Source organism: Mytilus galloprovincialis, chromosome 1 (assembly GCF_965363235.1).
Source record: "Mytilus galloprovincialis chromosome 1, xbMytGall1.hap1.1, whole genome shotgun sequence".
Lineage (NCBI taxonomy): Eukaryota > Metazoa > Mollusca > Bivalvia > Mytilida > Mytilidae > Mytilus > Mytilus galloprovincialis.
This window is the reverse complement of record NC_134838.1, coordinates 109,315,035-109,332,346: the sequence shown is the minus strand read 5'-3', so window position 1 is coordinate 109,332,346 and position 17,312 is coordinate 109,315,035. Positions and strand designations below refer to the sequence as shown.

General features: G+C 32.0%; 1 protein-coding gene across 1 annotated transcript in view; it reads left to right on the top strand.

Annotated features, from left to right (window-relative positions):
* LOC143050638 (dual specificity testis-specific protein kinase 2-like) overlaps positions 1–17,019 on the top strand; it is a 39,671-nt gene extending 22,652 nt beyond the window's left edge. Inside the window, exons 5-10 of the mRNA XM_076223837.1 lie at positions 1,967–2,049; positions 3,142–3,226; positions 4,741–4,824; positions 8,522–8,608; positions 12,871–12,982; positions 15,347–17,019. Of these exons, the coding sequence (XP_076079952.1) occupies positions 1,967–2,049; positions 3,142–3,226; positions 4,741–4,824; positions 8,522–8,608; positions 12,871–12,982; positions 15,347–16,311 (1,416 nt within the window). The 3' untranslated portion in view covers positions 16,312–17,019. The remainder of the gene's footprint in view (positions 1–1,966; positions 2,050–3,141; positions 3,227–4,740; positions 4,825–8,521; positions 8,609–12,870; positions 12,983–15,346) is intronic.
* Positions 17,020–17,312: the final 293 nt, after the last annotated feature.

Below are 17,312 nucleotides of genomic sequence, written 5' to 3'. Positions count from 1 at the left end.
GTCTCCACTCTCGCATCTTTTTTCATAGCATGAAAGGAATTGGATCTTTACACTGGGTTTTGCTGAAGATGAAACAATTCAGTTTAGATATAGATTTGTAAAGAGGAAATCAACAATGTAAGATATATCAGCAGCTAATTGAAATACTATCAGATGAGGGTACTATTGCTTACAGGACAATTTTACCACTCTCTAGATAATACATGATTAAATTAGCATTTCAGTCGGAAATTTCATTCACAGGAAAATATTGTCACAACTTGTATTAGCTGCGAGTTATCAAATATTAAACAGGTGCCGAATTATACATTACCTTAGGTGGTTTTACTTAGTCACGATTATACATGTGCAAATTTTGCATTTCCCATCAAATTTTGTTGGATGATGAATTAACTTGTGATTTAATTATATACCCTGAATTAAGATATAGGTAATACATAGTTATCAAGGAAGTGAAGCAATCCTGTTATCTTGTATTTTGTTTCCTGTTAAAAGAAATATTACTTATCCTGGGAAGTTTTATGTTTGTGAATTAAAAGGAAGTTCTCAAAGGATTTGTTTGTTTGCCAAGTGTATTTGAGTAATCCATTGAAATCGGTTAATTTGGTCAGTAGAGACCAAAAGTTGTATATGACTCAGCTTGACACCCTTATTGTTTACTTTTGTAGATTTAAACAGGTCAAAGTTACTTCCCTTTTATCTTTCATTGAAGTATTTTATTTAAGGACGGCGCCTTTAAGTAGCATGTTAATCCAAACTAGTCAGATAGTACGGATTAACATAGGTATTTTAAATATTTTGATGGTGATAAATGCATTGAATTAAATGAAAATGTATTATGTAACTCCAAATAAGTGGTTAGATTGAGAAACCTTATCAAATGAATTGCAATTTTTTTTTAAATTGAGGTGTTATTAAAGTAAATGACCATCATTGTAAAGCAAACACTTTGATTTCTAAAACATGCACAGAATTATTATGCAAATTGTGCTTAGCTACTTTATTTGCTGTTATAACACTTAAAAGATAAAGTTTGTATCCTTGAAATGTCAGGTTTTGTTGTATACTATGTTTACATTTGTTATTGACTTTTCATGTAATTATTGTTGTTTACTATCCTACATGATCAACCATAAAATATATCTTAAGGTCAATGTAAACAAAAATTGGTATCAGAATTGTTGAGGGAATGGTAATAAAAAATAATAAAAACTCTATTTTAAGTAAGTTTTTTGATCAGTTTTATCAAATTTAAAAGCAAAACAAAAAACAGAAAATAATATCTTTCAGGCCTTTTATTTCATCACTCTGGTACTGTAATCGATTGAGAATAACTAGATAATGTCAGATGAATTCACTCAACTTTTCAATAAATCCTGACATTTATAACTATAGGTAGTTTGTCTTTGTAGCCCACCTTGTGATAATTACCTGTAAATAACTCTCAACAGTAGATTACCTGTAGTGTACTGATCATCAATTATAAATCTCTGGAGTCAATATATAACATACAGATGCACTTAACATCAAAGGAAGTGCACACTGTGCAGCAGAAGTAGATTTATGTAATGCAATAAAATATCTCTCTCTTCATACTGCTACAAAACTATGATAAAGTGAAGTTTTTTTTTTTAATTTAATGGATTGTGCAGTTACAACTTGATCATGTTTTTATTTCAGAACTTAAAATAAAAGTATTGATATTTGTAAAAAGTGTCCAGGGTCAGCCAAACAAAAGAAAGAAATGGAAATATCTTGTTTACTTGCTGACATAACCATTTGAAAATATCTCTGAATTTTATATTTGTTGTAACTTCAATGACTATTAGTATTGGTTCAGAAGTGAAAAAGTTATTGACCGGCAGACATTGAACTGATCCATCTAAGATAGTTGAAATATTTATACAGTAGTCATTAAAACATCACCTAAAATGCTAATTGGTCCATTACATATTTTATTTTATAGAATGTATTAGTGAGAATTACAGAAGGCAATTTACAAGCTGTAGTGGCAGACTTAGGACTGGCAGCAAAAATTCCAGATCAACTGTAAGTACAAAAAAGATTTACATATTGTAAATGATCTACAGCAAAAACAGAAATTTGGGTTGTATCAGAAGATATCAAAAGCCTGATCAGTCATGAAAAATAAGACATGGCAGAATGCTACAAAAAAAGCACAAGAAAATTAATAAAATACCAGACTATTGGCAATCATTTTGTGATTCTCAGTTTAATTAATAGAGTAAGATATGATTTATAATCTGTCATAAGGATAGTTATTGTCTGTAATAGTCATTATTTATTATAAATCGCAGATACATTGTACATGCCAAAAACATGCTTGATTAACAAAATACATTGAAAAACAAGTATAATCAGGTGTGACATAATTGCCAATGAGACAGTAACCCCCCAAAGATCACATGGAAAGAAAGTGATCAAGTTGATATCCCACCACATGGTAACCTCTCCTTTCTCCAGATTCTTTATAATCTGTAAACAATATGCTCATCAGCATTTCAATAACTGTATACTGTAGAATTCAGAAATTATCGCGTGCATTTATTATTACGATTTTTGTAAAAAGGACAAATATATACAAGATAAGTTATTGCGATGTGAAGAAAATCTGCATACAGGTATACGTATCAGATATAAGAATGCGAGTTCTTATTATTGCGATTCTTACTCAGTCGCATTATTCGCATTAATAAAAACCTCACAATCATTTCTGAATTTACAGTAAATATTTATAATAATTGAATTTCATGGTTGTACAAATTACAAATTTCAAAGAATTAACAATAAAGACACCAGAGTTTAATACAACAATGTGCTACCAAGGCTAAACCTTTTTTAAATGTTAATATAATTTAGATGCATGTTTCAAGTTTTCCATACACAAAATTTCAGCTATTGCAATTCTAATATTTTCTTTCAAGAAAATGGCTTAATAAATTGTTTAAAGATATCTTTTAGACATTATTATAACTTTCATGATACAAGTTGAACAAATTGTATTTGACATTTTTCCTTGTGACTGTTTTTTGTCTATGATGAATCTAACAAAGTCTTCCAGTGTTAATTTATAGCATACACAGAAAATGACATGCAACTTTGTTTAAACCTATTTTACAGAAACAAGACAGAGAGGTTGTCCATAGTAGGTTCACCATATTGGATGGCTCCAGAAGTTCTTAATGGAGAATGGTATAATGAACAGGTACTGGTTCAGGGTTAACATATCTGGTCGTGATTAATAATTTTTTAAAAGGTTCTTTTAAGAAAGAAATACATGGACATGTAAATAAAAGTCTGTTGAAAAGTTAGTTTAACTTAGACTTTACTGGCATTGTTTACATTATTTCATCTGTAAATTTAAAACTTTTTCTAAAAGCTGAAGCTGTAGGTTTGACTACCAGTACTTTTAATATTGTTGACACAAATCAAATAATATTGGTGACAAAGTCAAATGATATGTGCTTTTATGCTGTAATAGCTAATGAAGTATAGAACACCTTAGCTTCTGAGATTAACTGATCCTTTTAATTTCCATACATCAGGTCAGGTAAGAAATATAAACAGCTGAAAAAACAGTCTTTTCTTACCTAACCTGTAACAACTTAACCACCATGTTTCTGATAATTAATTTAAGAAATAATTCCTTCATGTCATACTCTATGCTCATTTTAACATGGGTAGGCATTATATTTGTTGATATTTTAATATGAGCGTTAGCGAGGTGTAAATGTGGTCAAATATAATGCCTACCCATGTTAAAATGAGCATAGAGCATGACATGAAGGAATAATTTTGATTCTAATAGGACAAATAAAGTATTTAAATTATAGGTCGAAGCGTACGAAAATACCGTAAAAATGTTTAGCTGTTTTCCTCCCCGAGCAGTCTGTACATTACATTTCATATTTGATAGTTTAAAAAATACGAGCAGAGTAAATATATGTTGTTTGATATAACATATATTATAAAAGATTATGTAAGCTACTTGAAAGTATATATTTTATAGGATAACGATGGAAATAACTTTAATATAAACAGTAAATTTGTGCGCATGTGTCAAACATATTTTGTGCTCATTAGAACACGGCTTTGTTTACAAAGCGTAATAAGGACATCCTAATAGAATAACATATTAAAATCAAAACATGGCTGAAAAAAAACCTACATACCTAACCACCATATGTTGAAGGTAATCTCACCTTGAGTTAGAAATGGAAGGTCTTACATTCTGTGTGTCTTGTGATTCAAGAAATATTTAGATAAATTTTGGTAAGATTGATAGCAAATTACAGAGTTATCTCCTCTTTAATATTATTTTGTTGTGCATTTCAACCAAATTGTATCTTGAATTACCATAACAGGCAAAGGAAACAAATGTTATATTCATGCACCACTATACATTCTGAACATAAATTAATGTAAAGTTGAGCGGGTTTTTTGTTTGTCATGTTTTAATCACTGCCTGATTCTTAGTCAGACTGAAACTTAAATCTGTAAAATTTGTTTTGGAAAGCAAATCTGAAGGCCTAAATTTGCCATTTATTTTTGTCTAGAGAATTTGCAGTTGTCTTTCGAGTGGTTGGAATATTTCATGAAGTGTCAGATACAAGTTTTAGGTGTATGTTTTCATGGTTCTGTTGGAAGTTAAATAGTTAACATTTATTGTCATGTAAATTAATGTAAAAAATGTCTGTTTATATTTTGCTTTCTTTGCAGGCTGATATATTTTCCTACAGTATCATATCCTGTGAAATAACGGCGAGAATAGATGCTGATCCAGATTTCATGCCAAGAACATCGGTAAATTAATTTATTTTGGCTACAAAACTTAAAATAATGACAGTTTTTTTATATAGATATAAGAAGATGTAAAAATGAGTGGCTTATATATGTAAAAAGCGAGAAACAAGAAACACATATGAACCACACCAACATACGAAAACTACTGAACACCAGATTCCTGACTTACGACAGGTGCAAACAATGCAGCAGGTTTAAACATTTGAACAAATACCATCATATAAACATAATCTTGATCTCACCCTTAAACTTTTTCATTGATTTAATGTGAAACAAAACTGTCTTTTGTTTAGGCAACATGCTATTTAATAGAGCTATAATTTGGCAAGTTCATCTGTTCTGAAGAGAGCATGAAAGCTTGTGAACGAAGTTAACAATCACAGAAAAAAATGTTATAATTGATTGTCTTAATACAAAAATAGTTATACTCCTGTCTTAGTGAGATATGTTAATTATTGTATATGATATAAATATATAAGATGATGTTGTATGAGTGCCATGAGACAACTGTCTATCTAAGTCACAATTTGTAAAAGTTAACCATTATTGGTCAAAGTAGGGATCACAGGGAACAGCAAGCTATAAAGGGCACTAACATTATTAGTGTTAAACCACTTTAACAGAAAAACCAACAATCTAATCTATATAAAAAACGAGAAACACTTATGAACCACATCAACACTAGACAACCACTGAACATCAGGTTCCTGACTTAGAACAGGTGCAAACAAATGCAGTGGGTTTAAAAGTTTTAACAGGGGCCATCCTTCACCCTTACCTGAAATAATAGTGTTAACATCGCAACATAGAAAGGCAGACTATAAAATGTTATTTTGGTTTTTCTTCCATTATTCATTCTTCAGTTGTGCTTTTGGTATCTGCAACTCTATCTAACCCTAATGAATGGATCACTTTTAAACTTTTAGAAAATATTTAGTACCTAATAGAATGTCTACTTATTAATTTTAATATGTTCTTGTGATTGTTAGGGTTTCTAATAGTTAAATATGGATTTGCCATATTAATAAATGGATACCTAGGAACTGTGACATATACTAGAGACAAAGTGGATTTCAATAAAATAATTGCCATATAATGCCTTTCCCCATGTTGATTTTTGGTTTCCAAGAAGAAAGATAAACGATGATATACTTACCACTAAGTTGATTCCAATATGATTACGATTATCACAGAATGTCTGGCACAACGTAACTCATTATTTTTTTTCAAAGGGTGTTTGTCAGAAATGTTACCACCTAAGATGACATGTTGGCTAATCAGTCAACTTTAAAAATGTGATCTATTTTTATACGACCGCAAAATTTGAAAAATTTTTCGTCGTATATTGCTATCACGTTGGCGTCGGCGTCGTCGTCGTCGTCGTCCGGCGTCCGAATACTTTTAGTTTTCGCACTCTAACTTTAGTAAAAGTGAATGGAAATCTATGAAATTTTAACACAAGGTTTTTGACCACAAAAGGAAGGTTGGTATTGATTTTCGGAGTTTTGGTCCCAACATTTTAGGAATTAGGGGCCAAAAAGGGCCCAAATAAGCATTTTCTTGGTTTTCGCACTATAACTTTAGTTTAAGTTAATAGAAATCTATGAAATTTTGACACAAGGTTTATGACCACAAAAGAAAGGTTGGGATTGATTTTGGGAGTTTAGGTTTCAACAGTTTAGGAATTAGGGGCCAAAAAAGGGCCCAAATAAGCATTATTCTTGGTTTTCGCACAATAACTTTAGTTTAAGTAAATAGAAATCAATGAAATTTAAACACAATGTTAATGACTACAAAAGGAAGGTTGGTATTGATTTTGGGAGTTTAGGTCCCAACAGTTTAGGAATTAGGGGCCAAAAAGGGACCCAAATAAGCATTTTTCTTGGTTTTCGCACCATAACGTTAGTATAAGTAAATAGAAATCTATGAAATTTAAACACAAGGTTTATGACCATAAAAGGAAGGTTGGTATTGATTTTGGGAGTTTTGGTCCCAACAGAATAAGGGGCCCAAAGGGTCCAAAATTAAACTTTGTTTGATTTCATCAAAATTGAATAATTGGGGTTCTTTGATATGCCGAATCTAACTGTCATGACTGTGTATGTAGATTCTTAACTTTTGGTCCCGTTTTCAAATTGGTCTACATTAAGGTCCAAAGGGTCCAAAATTAAACTTAGTTTGATTTTGACAAAAAATGAATCAGTTAGGTTCTTTGATATGCTGAATCTAAAAATGTACTTAGATTCTTGATTATTGGCCCATTTTTCAAGTTGGTCCAAATCGGGGTCCAAAATTAAACTTTGTTTGATTTCATCAAAAATTGAATAAATGGGGTTCTTTGATATACCAAATCTAACTGTGTATGTAGATTCTTCATTTTTGGTCCTGTTTTCAAATTGGTCTACACTAAAGTCCAAAGGGTCCAAAATTAAACTTAGTCTGATTTCAACAAAAATTGAAATCTTGGGGTTCTTTGATATGCTGAATCCAAAAATGTACTTAAGATTTTTTATTATGGGCCCAGTTTTCAAGTTGGTCCAAATCAGGATCTAAAATTATTATATTAAGTGTTGTGCAATAGCAAGTCTTTTCAATTGCACAGTATTGCGCAATGGCAAGAAATATCTAATTGCACAATATTGTGAAATAGCAAATTTTTTTTTAATTAGAGTTATCTTTCTTTGTCCAGAATAGTAAGCAAGAAATATCTAATTGCAAAATATTGTGCAATAGCAAGATTTTTTTTTAATTGGAGTTATCTTTCTTTGTCCAGAATCAACTTAAATCTTTGTTATATACAATATACAATGTATATTCACTTTTTACTACCAACTGATAAATTATAATAAATAACATTCAGTGATAACAAGCAGTTTTTTTTTTTACATCTTAATATTTTATGATGTATTTAAATGAGTAGTTATTGTTGCAAACTCCATTAGAAATTTTAATTGAGATTAGTTTTGGAATAAGGGAAAGGGGGATGTGATTAAAAAAATTGGGTTCAATTTTTCTCATTTGAAATTTCATAAATAAAAAAGAAAATTTCTTCAAACATTTTTATGCCCCACCTACGATAGTAGAGGGGCATTATGTTTTCTGGTCAGTCCGTCCGTCCGTCTGTCCGTTCGTTCGTCCGTCCGTTCGTCCGTCCGTCTGTCCCGCTTCAGGTTAAAGTTTTTGGTCAAGGTAGTTTTTGATGAAGTTTAAGTCCAATCGACTTCAAACTTAGTACACATGTCCCCTATGATATGATCTTTCTAATTTTAATGCCAAATTAGAGTTTTTACCCCAATTTCACGGTCCACTGAACATAGAAAATGATAGTGCGAGTGGGGCATTCGTGTACTGAGGACACATTCTTGTTTTGAGAGGATTAATATTCAACAGCATAGTGAATTGCTCTAAGAGAAAACAAAAATTTTAAGTTCATTAGAACACATTCATTCTGTGTCAGAAACCTATGCTGTGTCAACTATTTAATCACAATCCAAATTTAGAGCTGAATCCAGCTGGAATGTTGTGTCCATACTTGCCCCAACCGTTCAGGGTTCAACCTCTGCGGTCGTATAAAGCTACGCCCTGCGGAGCATCTGGTTAAAATTGAGTTTGTTACATAAAAAGAACATGAAATATTTTAATGTTATCCAATTTGATTATCCTCTTGTATTATATTATATGTATTGTCTTTTCACAGAGATTTGGATTAGATTATGTCAAGTTTTGTGAGATGGTATCATTCTGTCCTTTGGATTATCTCAGGTTAACCTTCAGATGTTGTCAGGTAAGAATGTGAGGAAACTTTACAAAAGTATTTCCTTAAAAGAAAGATAAACATCACATTGTTTGAGTGAATCACAGGTAATGTGTGTTGATGTGAGAAAAGGTACAAAAATAACATTGTGTAAAGGTTTTTTCGTTTGATTGTTGTCTTTATTTGAAAGTAGACTTATTTTGAATTGTTATCTAAGACTGTGTTTATACTTACAACAGAATTTGAAATTTAAATATTTCATTCATATCACAATTCTTCTGTCCTGATTAAGACTTTTAACTCACACCTTTCTTTAACAGGCTTTTTTAGCTCACCTGTCCCGAAGGGACAAGTGAGCTTATGCCATCACTTGGCGTCCGTCGTTGTCCGTCGTCTGTCGTCCGTCGTCGTCGTAAACTATTTCAAGAATCTTCTCCTCTGAAACTACTGGGCCAAATACTTTCAAACTTTAACTGAATGTTCCTTAGGGTATCTTATTTATAAATTGTATCCGAAGTTTTGATCTATCAACAAACATGGTCGCCATTGCTAAAAATAGAACATAGGGGTCAAATGCAGTTTTTGGCTTATAACTCAAAAACCAAAGCATTTAGAGCAAATCTGACAGGGGCAATATTGTTTATCAGGTCAAGATCTATCTGCCCTGAAATTTTCAGATGAATCAGACAACCCGTTGTTGGGTTGCTGCCCCTGAATTGGTAATTTTAAGGAAATTTTGCTGTTTTTGGTTATTATCTTGAATATTATTATAGATAGAGATAAACTGTAAACAGGAATAATGTTCAGCAAAGTAAGATTTACAAATAAGTCAACATGACGGAAATGGTCAGTTGACCCCTTTAGGAGTTATTGCCCTTTATAGTCAATTTTTAACCATTTTTCGTAAATCTTAGTAATCTTTTACAAAAATCTTCTCCTCTGAAACTACTGGGCCAAATACTTCCAAACTTTAATTGAATGTTCCTTAGGGTATCTAGTTTGTAAATTGTATCCGAAGTTATGATCTATCAACAAACATGGTCGCCATTGCTAAAAATAGAACATAGGGGTCAAATGCAGTTTTTGGCTTATAACTCAAAAACCAAAGCATTTAGAGCAAATCTGACGTTGTGTAATATTGTTTATCAGGTCAAGATCTATCTGCCCTGAAATTTTCAGATGAATCAGACAACCTGTTGTTGGGTTGCTGCCCCTGAATTGGTAATTTTAAGGAAATTTTGCTGTTTTTGGTTATTATCTTGAATATTATTATAGATAGAGATAAACTGTAAACAGGAATAATGTTCAGCAAAGTAAGATTTACAAATAAGTCAACATGACGGAAATGGTCAGTTGACCCCTTTAGGAGTTATTGCCCTTTATAGTCAATTTTTAACCATTTTTCGTAAATCTTAGTAATCTTTTACAAAAATCTTCTCCTCTGAAACTACTGGGCCAAATACTTCCAAACTTTAACTGAATGTTCCTTAGGGTATCTAGTTTGTAAATTGTATCAGAAGTTGTGATCTATCAACAAACATGGTCGCCATTGCTAAAAATAGAACATAGGGGTCAAATGCAGTTTTTGGCTTATAACTCAAAAACCAAAGCATTTAGAGCAAATCTGACGTTGGGTAATATTGTTTATCAGGTCAAGATCTATCTGCCCTGAAATTTTCAGATGAATCAGACAACCTGTTGTTGGGTTACTGCCCCTGAATTGGTAATTTTAAAGAAATTTTGCTGTTTTTGGTTATTATCTTGAATATTATTATAGATAGAGATAAACTGTAAACAGCAATAATGTTCAGCAAAGTAAGATTTACAAATAAGTCAACATGACGGAAATGGTCAGTTGACCCCTTTAGGAGTTAGCCCTTTATAGTCAATTTTTAACCATTTTTCGTAAATCTTAGTAATCTTTTACAAAAATCTTCTCCTCTGAAACTACTGGGCCAAATACTTCCAAACTATAACTGAATGTTCCTTAGGGTATCTAGTTTGTAAATTGTATCGGAAGTTATGATCTATCAACAAACATGGTCGCCATTGCTAAAAATAGAACATAGGGGTCAAATGCAGTTTTTGGCTTATAACTCAAAAACCAAAGCATTTAGAGCAAATCTGACGTTGGGTAATATTGTTTATCAGGTCAAGATCTATCTGCCCTGAAATTTTCAGATGAATCAGACAACCTGTTGTTGGGTTGCTGCCCCTGAATTGATAATTTTAAGGAAATTTTGCTGTTTTTGTTTATTATCTTGAATATAATTATAGATAGAAATAAACTGTAAACAGCAATAATGTTCAGCAAAGTAAGATCTTCAATTAAGTCAATTTGACCAAAATTGTCAATTGACCCCTTAAGGAGTTATTGCCCTTTAAAGACTTTTTTCACAATTTGTTCATCATGTTGACTTACTTTAAAAAATCTTCTCCTTTGAAACTGCTGTATCAATTTCAGCCAAACTTAGGCTAAATGAGTTTCAGAGTATCTAGTATAAATTTTATATTTTATTTCCTTGTATGTCAAGAAACATAGCTCCTATGGCTAAAATAGACCATAGGAGAAAATGATTATTTTTTTTGGCTTTTGAAGAAAATAGGACGATCCAAAAAACATTTAAATAAATTGAAAAGCCAAAATAATCATTGATGAGAGATTTAACCAAAAGAATTAAGGTGAGCGATTCAGGCTCTTGAGAGCCTCTTGTTAAGAGAAAAAAGGCTCCTACAATAGCATGAACTCTAACTAATCCTTAATATTGAAGAAAACGGGTGAAAAAAAGAGGTCATACAGTCAAACCTGAGTAAACCGGACCCTAAATAAACCGCATTCCTGTTCATTCTGGCGAAAATTAAAGTCCCATTTTTTTTCCTTCAAAGTCTTTGTTAAAATACCCTTTGTAAACCGGTCTTATGATATAGTCCCAATACTCTTAATTAAATCAATTATTACCTGTGAAAACCGGTTTGTCTAAATAATTTCAAATGATTGATATGCAATCAAAACATGTTTGTTTATACAATATAGCATTTCAAGGTAATCAATTACCCAGGTTTTAATCTGTGAACTTTCAATTGTACAGTAGTGAACTGTATTATTTATTAAAACATTATAAACGTGTCAATTAAACGAAAAGGCACGCCAATTATATCTCGGATCAAACTTAAGTGGAATAAGATATTTACATCATGTTTTCGAAATCCTTGGTTCCCTGTTGTGAACCCCTTAACTAATGACCCTGATAACATGGAACATCCGGATAACAACAAACTATATGTATTAAACATCGTACGACAATTCTTCGACAATGATGAAATTTTGGCTTTTTAATCGGCCATATCAATGTTTCAAATTAACGATCATTTAAGTAAATTGAAACTCTGGTCTCACAATCCAAATAACGCGAGTATTATCATGCAAATGAAACAATGAAAAACCAAGTGAAAGTGAAATTGACAAGTTGGAGACTGATGCTACCGAGGTATATTTGATATACAACAATTTGTAAAACACGGTGATTTTTATTTTTATTCAAGGAACAATCAGTATAGCCAATGAATATGAAGATTCAAAACAAAGATCATACGTTATTTCGTTGTTGCCTTCTGTATTGTAATTTATCAGTTAATAATTTACAATCAGACAGAATTTTTACATACAATATATCGGACGTCACAAGTCATTTTCTTCCAGTCAAAACGGAAACCTGAATAAACTGGCTCACTGTCCAAACCGGCCCTTTTTCCTAGTCCCATAGCCAGCCGGTTTATACAGGTTTTACTGTATTTACTAGTGTAATCCTTTTATGTTTGTATACATTTTAGAATTTTGTGCTGTTTGATTGTTATGTACCTTTTTCCTGGAGTAACTCAAATATCTCTGTCATTTAAATCTGATTTAGTATCATATTGCTAATAAAGGTACATGAATACCAAACCAAAACTAGAAAATAATACATTGAATAATATAGAATTTAATTTGAAGCAAAATAGATATGATAACAAGAGAACCATTAAGTACAACTGTGGGTAAACACTCTAAAGTAAGAAATAGATCTGGCTATCAGGTTTTAAAATATGAAGTCATTTAGTGTCATGATTGGTTGCTTTTTATCCTCACTTTATTGTACAACATTAGAGTGTCCCTGACTTGACATTATAATCTACATTTGGTTTAAGTGAATATGCGTACTGGGTTTATACAGAAGTAAGTCACATTTCAAAATTTACATAAAAGCAATATTGTCAGTACAAAGTGTAGATAAACACCTCTTCCATTATTACAGATTGATCCAAAGAAGAGGCCAAGTTTTACAGAGATAGCTCACTCATTAATTCAGATTCAACAGAGATTATTAGATGATAATCTGAATACTCCAGAAAAACAACATATCAAAGGTAAAGATAGAAGCATAATTTTGTGAGCAAACAACTGGAAAAACACTTCTTTTTAGTTAATATTCTTCTTCTGACCTCAGTTTCCAAACCACCTAGATGAGTTTTAATAGTATGCTAAGGGTCATTCCAAAGACTTTATATTTGGTATTCATTTCTTTTCTACCAAGCATGTAGCATTAAGGATAAAAGGTCTTGAGGTTCATCAATAGTAATACGTCTTCAGTTACCTATCAAGCTAGCATATTAAAACTCTTACTCAATGGTCAGAATATATAGCACAAGTAAGACATCTTTATTTTACATTTACATTTTAAACTCATTCTAGCAATATTTGCTTCTGGGTGTTAGGAAACTGATAGTCAGTCCATCTTAGTTGATCATGTTAGGTTCTGTCATCAATTGTCATCTGTTGGAAATTGGTTTTTGGGATACGATTGCTTTCAAGCAATCTGTAGACTTTTACCGTTGACTCGGGGCTGCATTCCCTCACGTCAACCGTTTTATTCTAAACATTCAGCAACATCTCAGATTCTTATGACTGTCTTGCTTTAAAAGGTAAAAACAAGAAAAAGGATTGAACATAAACAACTTTCCTGTAATGTTCTTCTCATAATCTTCATGTTTGATATTTCCCTTGACCTATATGCGTGTTTTTAACATCGTGTTTTTAACATCAGTAAAATCAGAATTAAGCAGTATTTATATTTAGTGTTTTTATAAATTTAGAAACACGTCAGAGGGAAGTCCCCAGTTTTGATAAATGCGAGAGTTCTCTGAATTCCGATAATTCTAATTCTGTCATATAAGAACTAAAGTGGAGTTTTTCCATATTTTACCGTTATGAAACTGATATTTGATACTGTAGTCTCATAAAGAAATGGAGAACCATTCATCATATCATTTAATAAACGTTCTTGTTCCAAATCGCAAGTCGCAGGTTTGTTTATATATTAATGCGCATGCGTAAAGTTTTCTTGATTTCAAGGGGTATCAGATTGAGTGGTTGCTCTGGATTCCCCGCTTCATTGATTAATTTGAAACTCGTGGGAGTCTTTCTATGCCTGTCTGCTATTGAGGATTATTGTTGTTGCATAATTTTAAATCATATGCATCATTTTAATTAAAATAAATGTAGTCCACATCGTAATAATACCTATAAAACCCCTTCAGCCGAAATGGAGTCTTCCATATTATCGTTTCGAGTTGTCTCCCTTCCGGAAGTATTTTCCGTCAAAATCGAAATACAATACGACTCGTCAAGAAAAATTAACTCGTTAGATGTCGATAAACGTCGTAATATATTAAGAACAATCTCGATTTAAACAGAGGAGTGTGTACGGAAAGGAGTCATGCCCACTGACCCAAAGGAAATTAATATTTAAAGAGTTAGAGATGGGTTCCTTCTAGAATTAACGGTGATAAGATACGAAGTGAAATACATTCTCTCACTCTCAGTGACTGCTGTGGAAAGTAAACTTGGAATTGATAGTACAAAAATAAAACACAATAAGTACATTGCTCATACACTTGTATCCGGGATTGGCTATTTTCAAAGTTGAATGACTATTCAGATTATTACATTTTGCATGTGCAGTTGAATTAGTTTTGAAAATAATACTATCCTGCTGTACCACCTAGGGCTTCTAAAAATGTGTGAGACTCACGCATGTTCATGCTTTTTTTGCGGCAGTATCCTTTGATCTATTTTTTTCCTCTTTGATCTTTTCAATGTTGGCCAAATCTCACGGATTTGCTTAATGAAAAGTTGGCGGAACTGCTATACATGTGTCAATGAAAACTATGGCAATCGTATCCCTCAGAGCATTCTGCTCTTTGATTAACAAATATTAATGATTCCACAGTAATTCAGAAACAATCATGCAAAATTACTAAAATAAGTTCTGTCTGCAAATATATACTCTTACATTGCTATTTTTATGCCCCACCTACGAAAGTAGAGGGGCATTATATTTTCTGGTCTGTGTGTCAGTTCGTTCGTCCGTCTGTCCCGCTTCAGGTTAAAGTTTTTGGTCAAGGTAGTTTTTGATGAAGTTTAAGTCCAATCGACTTCAAACTTAGTACACATGTTCCCTTTGATATGATCTTTTTAATTTTAATGCCAAATTAGAGTTTTTACCTCGACCAAAAACTTTAACCTACCTTGACCAAAAAATTTAACCTGAAGCGGGACAAACTGATGGACGGAGGGAGGAATGAACGAACGAACAAACAAACAGACGGACGCACAGACCAGAAAACATAATGCCCATAAATGGGGCATAATAAATGGGGCATAAAAAAGTTGAATTCAAATATATAGATTTCACTTGATATTAATCAAACATATATGTCAATTCTTTTCAGGAAATGCTTTAACTGGTCACAAAAGATCTAAATCTGAGGACAATATATTAAATCTGACAGATGTGGTAGAGGATTATAGTGAACCCTTGACCCCTCAGGTTGTAGGAGAAGCAATGAGTAAAGATGATCCATTCTATGTTCCTGCTGATGTAAATCCTTTTGTTGCCTTTCAACGATATGGTGGGAAAATATTAGGTACTCCTCGTAATAGAGACTCTATGGGTTTTGATCTTCCGTCTCCATCAGATGCATTAACTCCACCATGTACGCCCAGAACCCCTGACATTTTTGGTAAAAGACAAAATACACAAGAAAGACGAAGTCAGTCTTTACCTTCGTCTCCAATGCTTTTAAGAAAAGCAGCAGAACGTTTCCATCAAGAATCACTGCATGGATCAGGGTCAAGGAAAAACTCAAATACGAAAGTATCATTATGTCCTCGATCAAAGTCCACTATATTCCCCGAGGAAGTAGCTCATAGACTACAGAATGAAATTGATGAAAATTCAAACAATGCATTGACTGAGGAGGATTGGTCAAAGTATAGTAAAACATGGGATGTGAAATCTTCTCGGAGGAATAATCGCAAAACTTGTCGAAAGTTATATGTGTGCAGACAGTTAAGTGAAGATTCACAGACAAGTGTTATCAGTACTGCTGATAATTGTGTAGATGAAAATCGTTTTAATTTCGATTTAGGAACTTCCCAAACAAGTTACCTGAATAATCAAGGAACATCTCAAGAGGAAGAATTTGCCAAAAAGTTAAATGTCTCATATCAGGAATCTGTTTCATCATGTGTTGATGACAAAATGACAGGTACGAAAACTAAATCAGGCAAAGATGTTAATGGAAATCAAAAGTCAGATCAAAGTAGTAAAGATAAATCTGATTCACAGAAAAATGGAAAGAAAAAGGAAACAGTCGTCAAATTGAACAGAACAATAATGGAAACTAGAGTATAACATTGTAGCATGCCTGTTTGTTTAGGATCTGTAGTCTAAAATGTTATAAGAAAATATAGCAGAAATTTTTAGTGTAATACACATGTAATAGTTCAGATTCAGTAAAATATTTCTATTTATTTCATAGTGAAAGTAAATATCAAATCATATTTTTAGGAAAAGGATTGGGTATAAATAATACATATATATTTGAAAGTTTAAGTAAAGTGCAATATTTATAACATTCCAATTGATCAGATCGACTAATTTGTTGAAAAAAGACAATTGCTGAAAAAGTTTACAAGAAACAGAATTTTATACTTTGTACAAATGGAAGAATCATGTATTTCCACAGCAATATCATCTTTTAAAAAGAAAAAAAAATTATAAAAAGAAGACTGTTGGATGAGTTTTCCAATTCTACTATCTAAAGAGAGGTTTAAACAGTTTTTCCTAACATGATAATTTAATATGGGCTTAATTGAGCATTAACTATGGCTCCTCTTGTTTCAAATACTAACTTAAAAGTCTCAACCTCTGTTTCCATGACAATAGTTCCACCTGATATATCAACCACTGTGATAATGTATAAACCATCGAATAGAATTACATATATGTATATATTTGTTGTTACTCAAGAGTTTGTATAGAATGGTACTTAATTATATCTGTTACTCAAGGTTTACAGTTTTTATAGATTATGTTATTTACGGATGTATAATATTAATGATAACTATAAGATATCTTTGCAGCAAATAATAATTTTGTGATACTATCGTGAAATGGCGAACTTCTTAATATTAGGCTAGGAGAAAATAAATATATATCTGGGTTTGATCAAATGTTAGAATGAGAACAACAATGTAGCAGTTTTATTCAAACTTGAAACTTGTAAGTTGTAACACATTATACCTCCGTTTTAAGAAGAAAGAAGAATGTTTGAATTCAGTTTTAGTGTCACCAAAACAAAGCAACAACACATTTGAATCTGTATCATGCTGAAATAACATTTTCTTGTATAC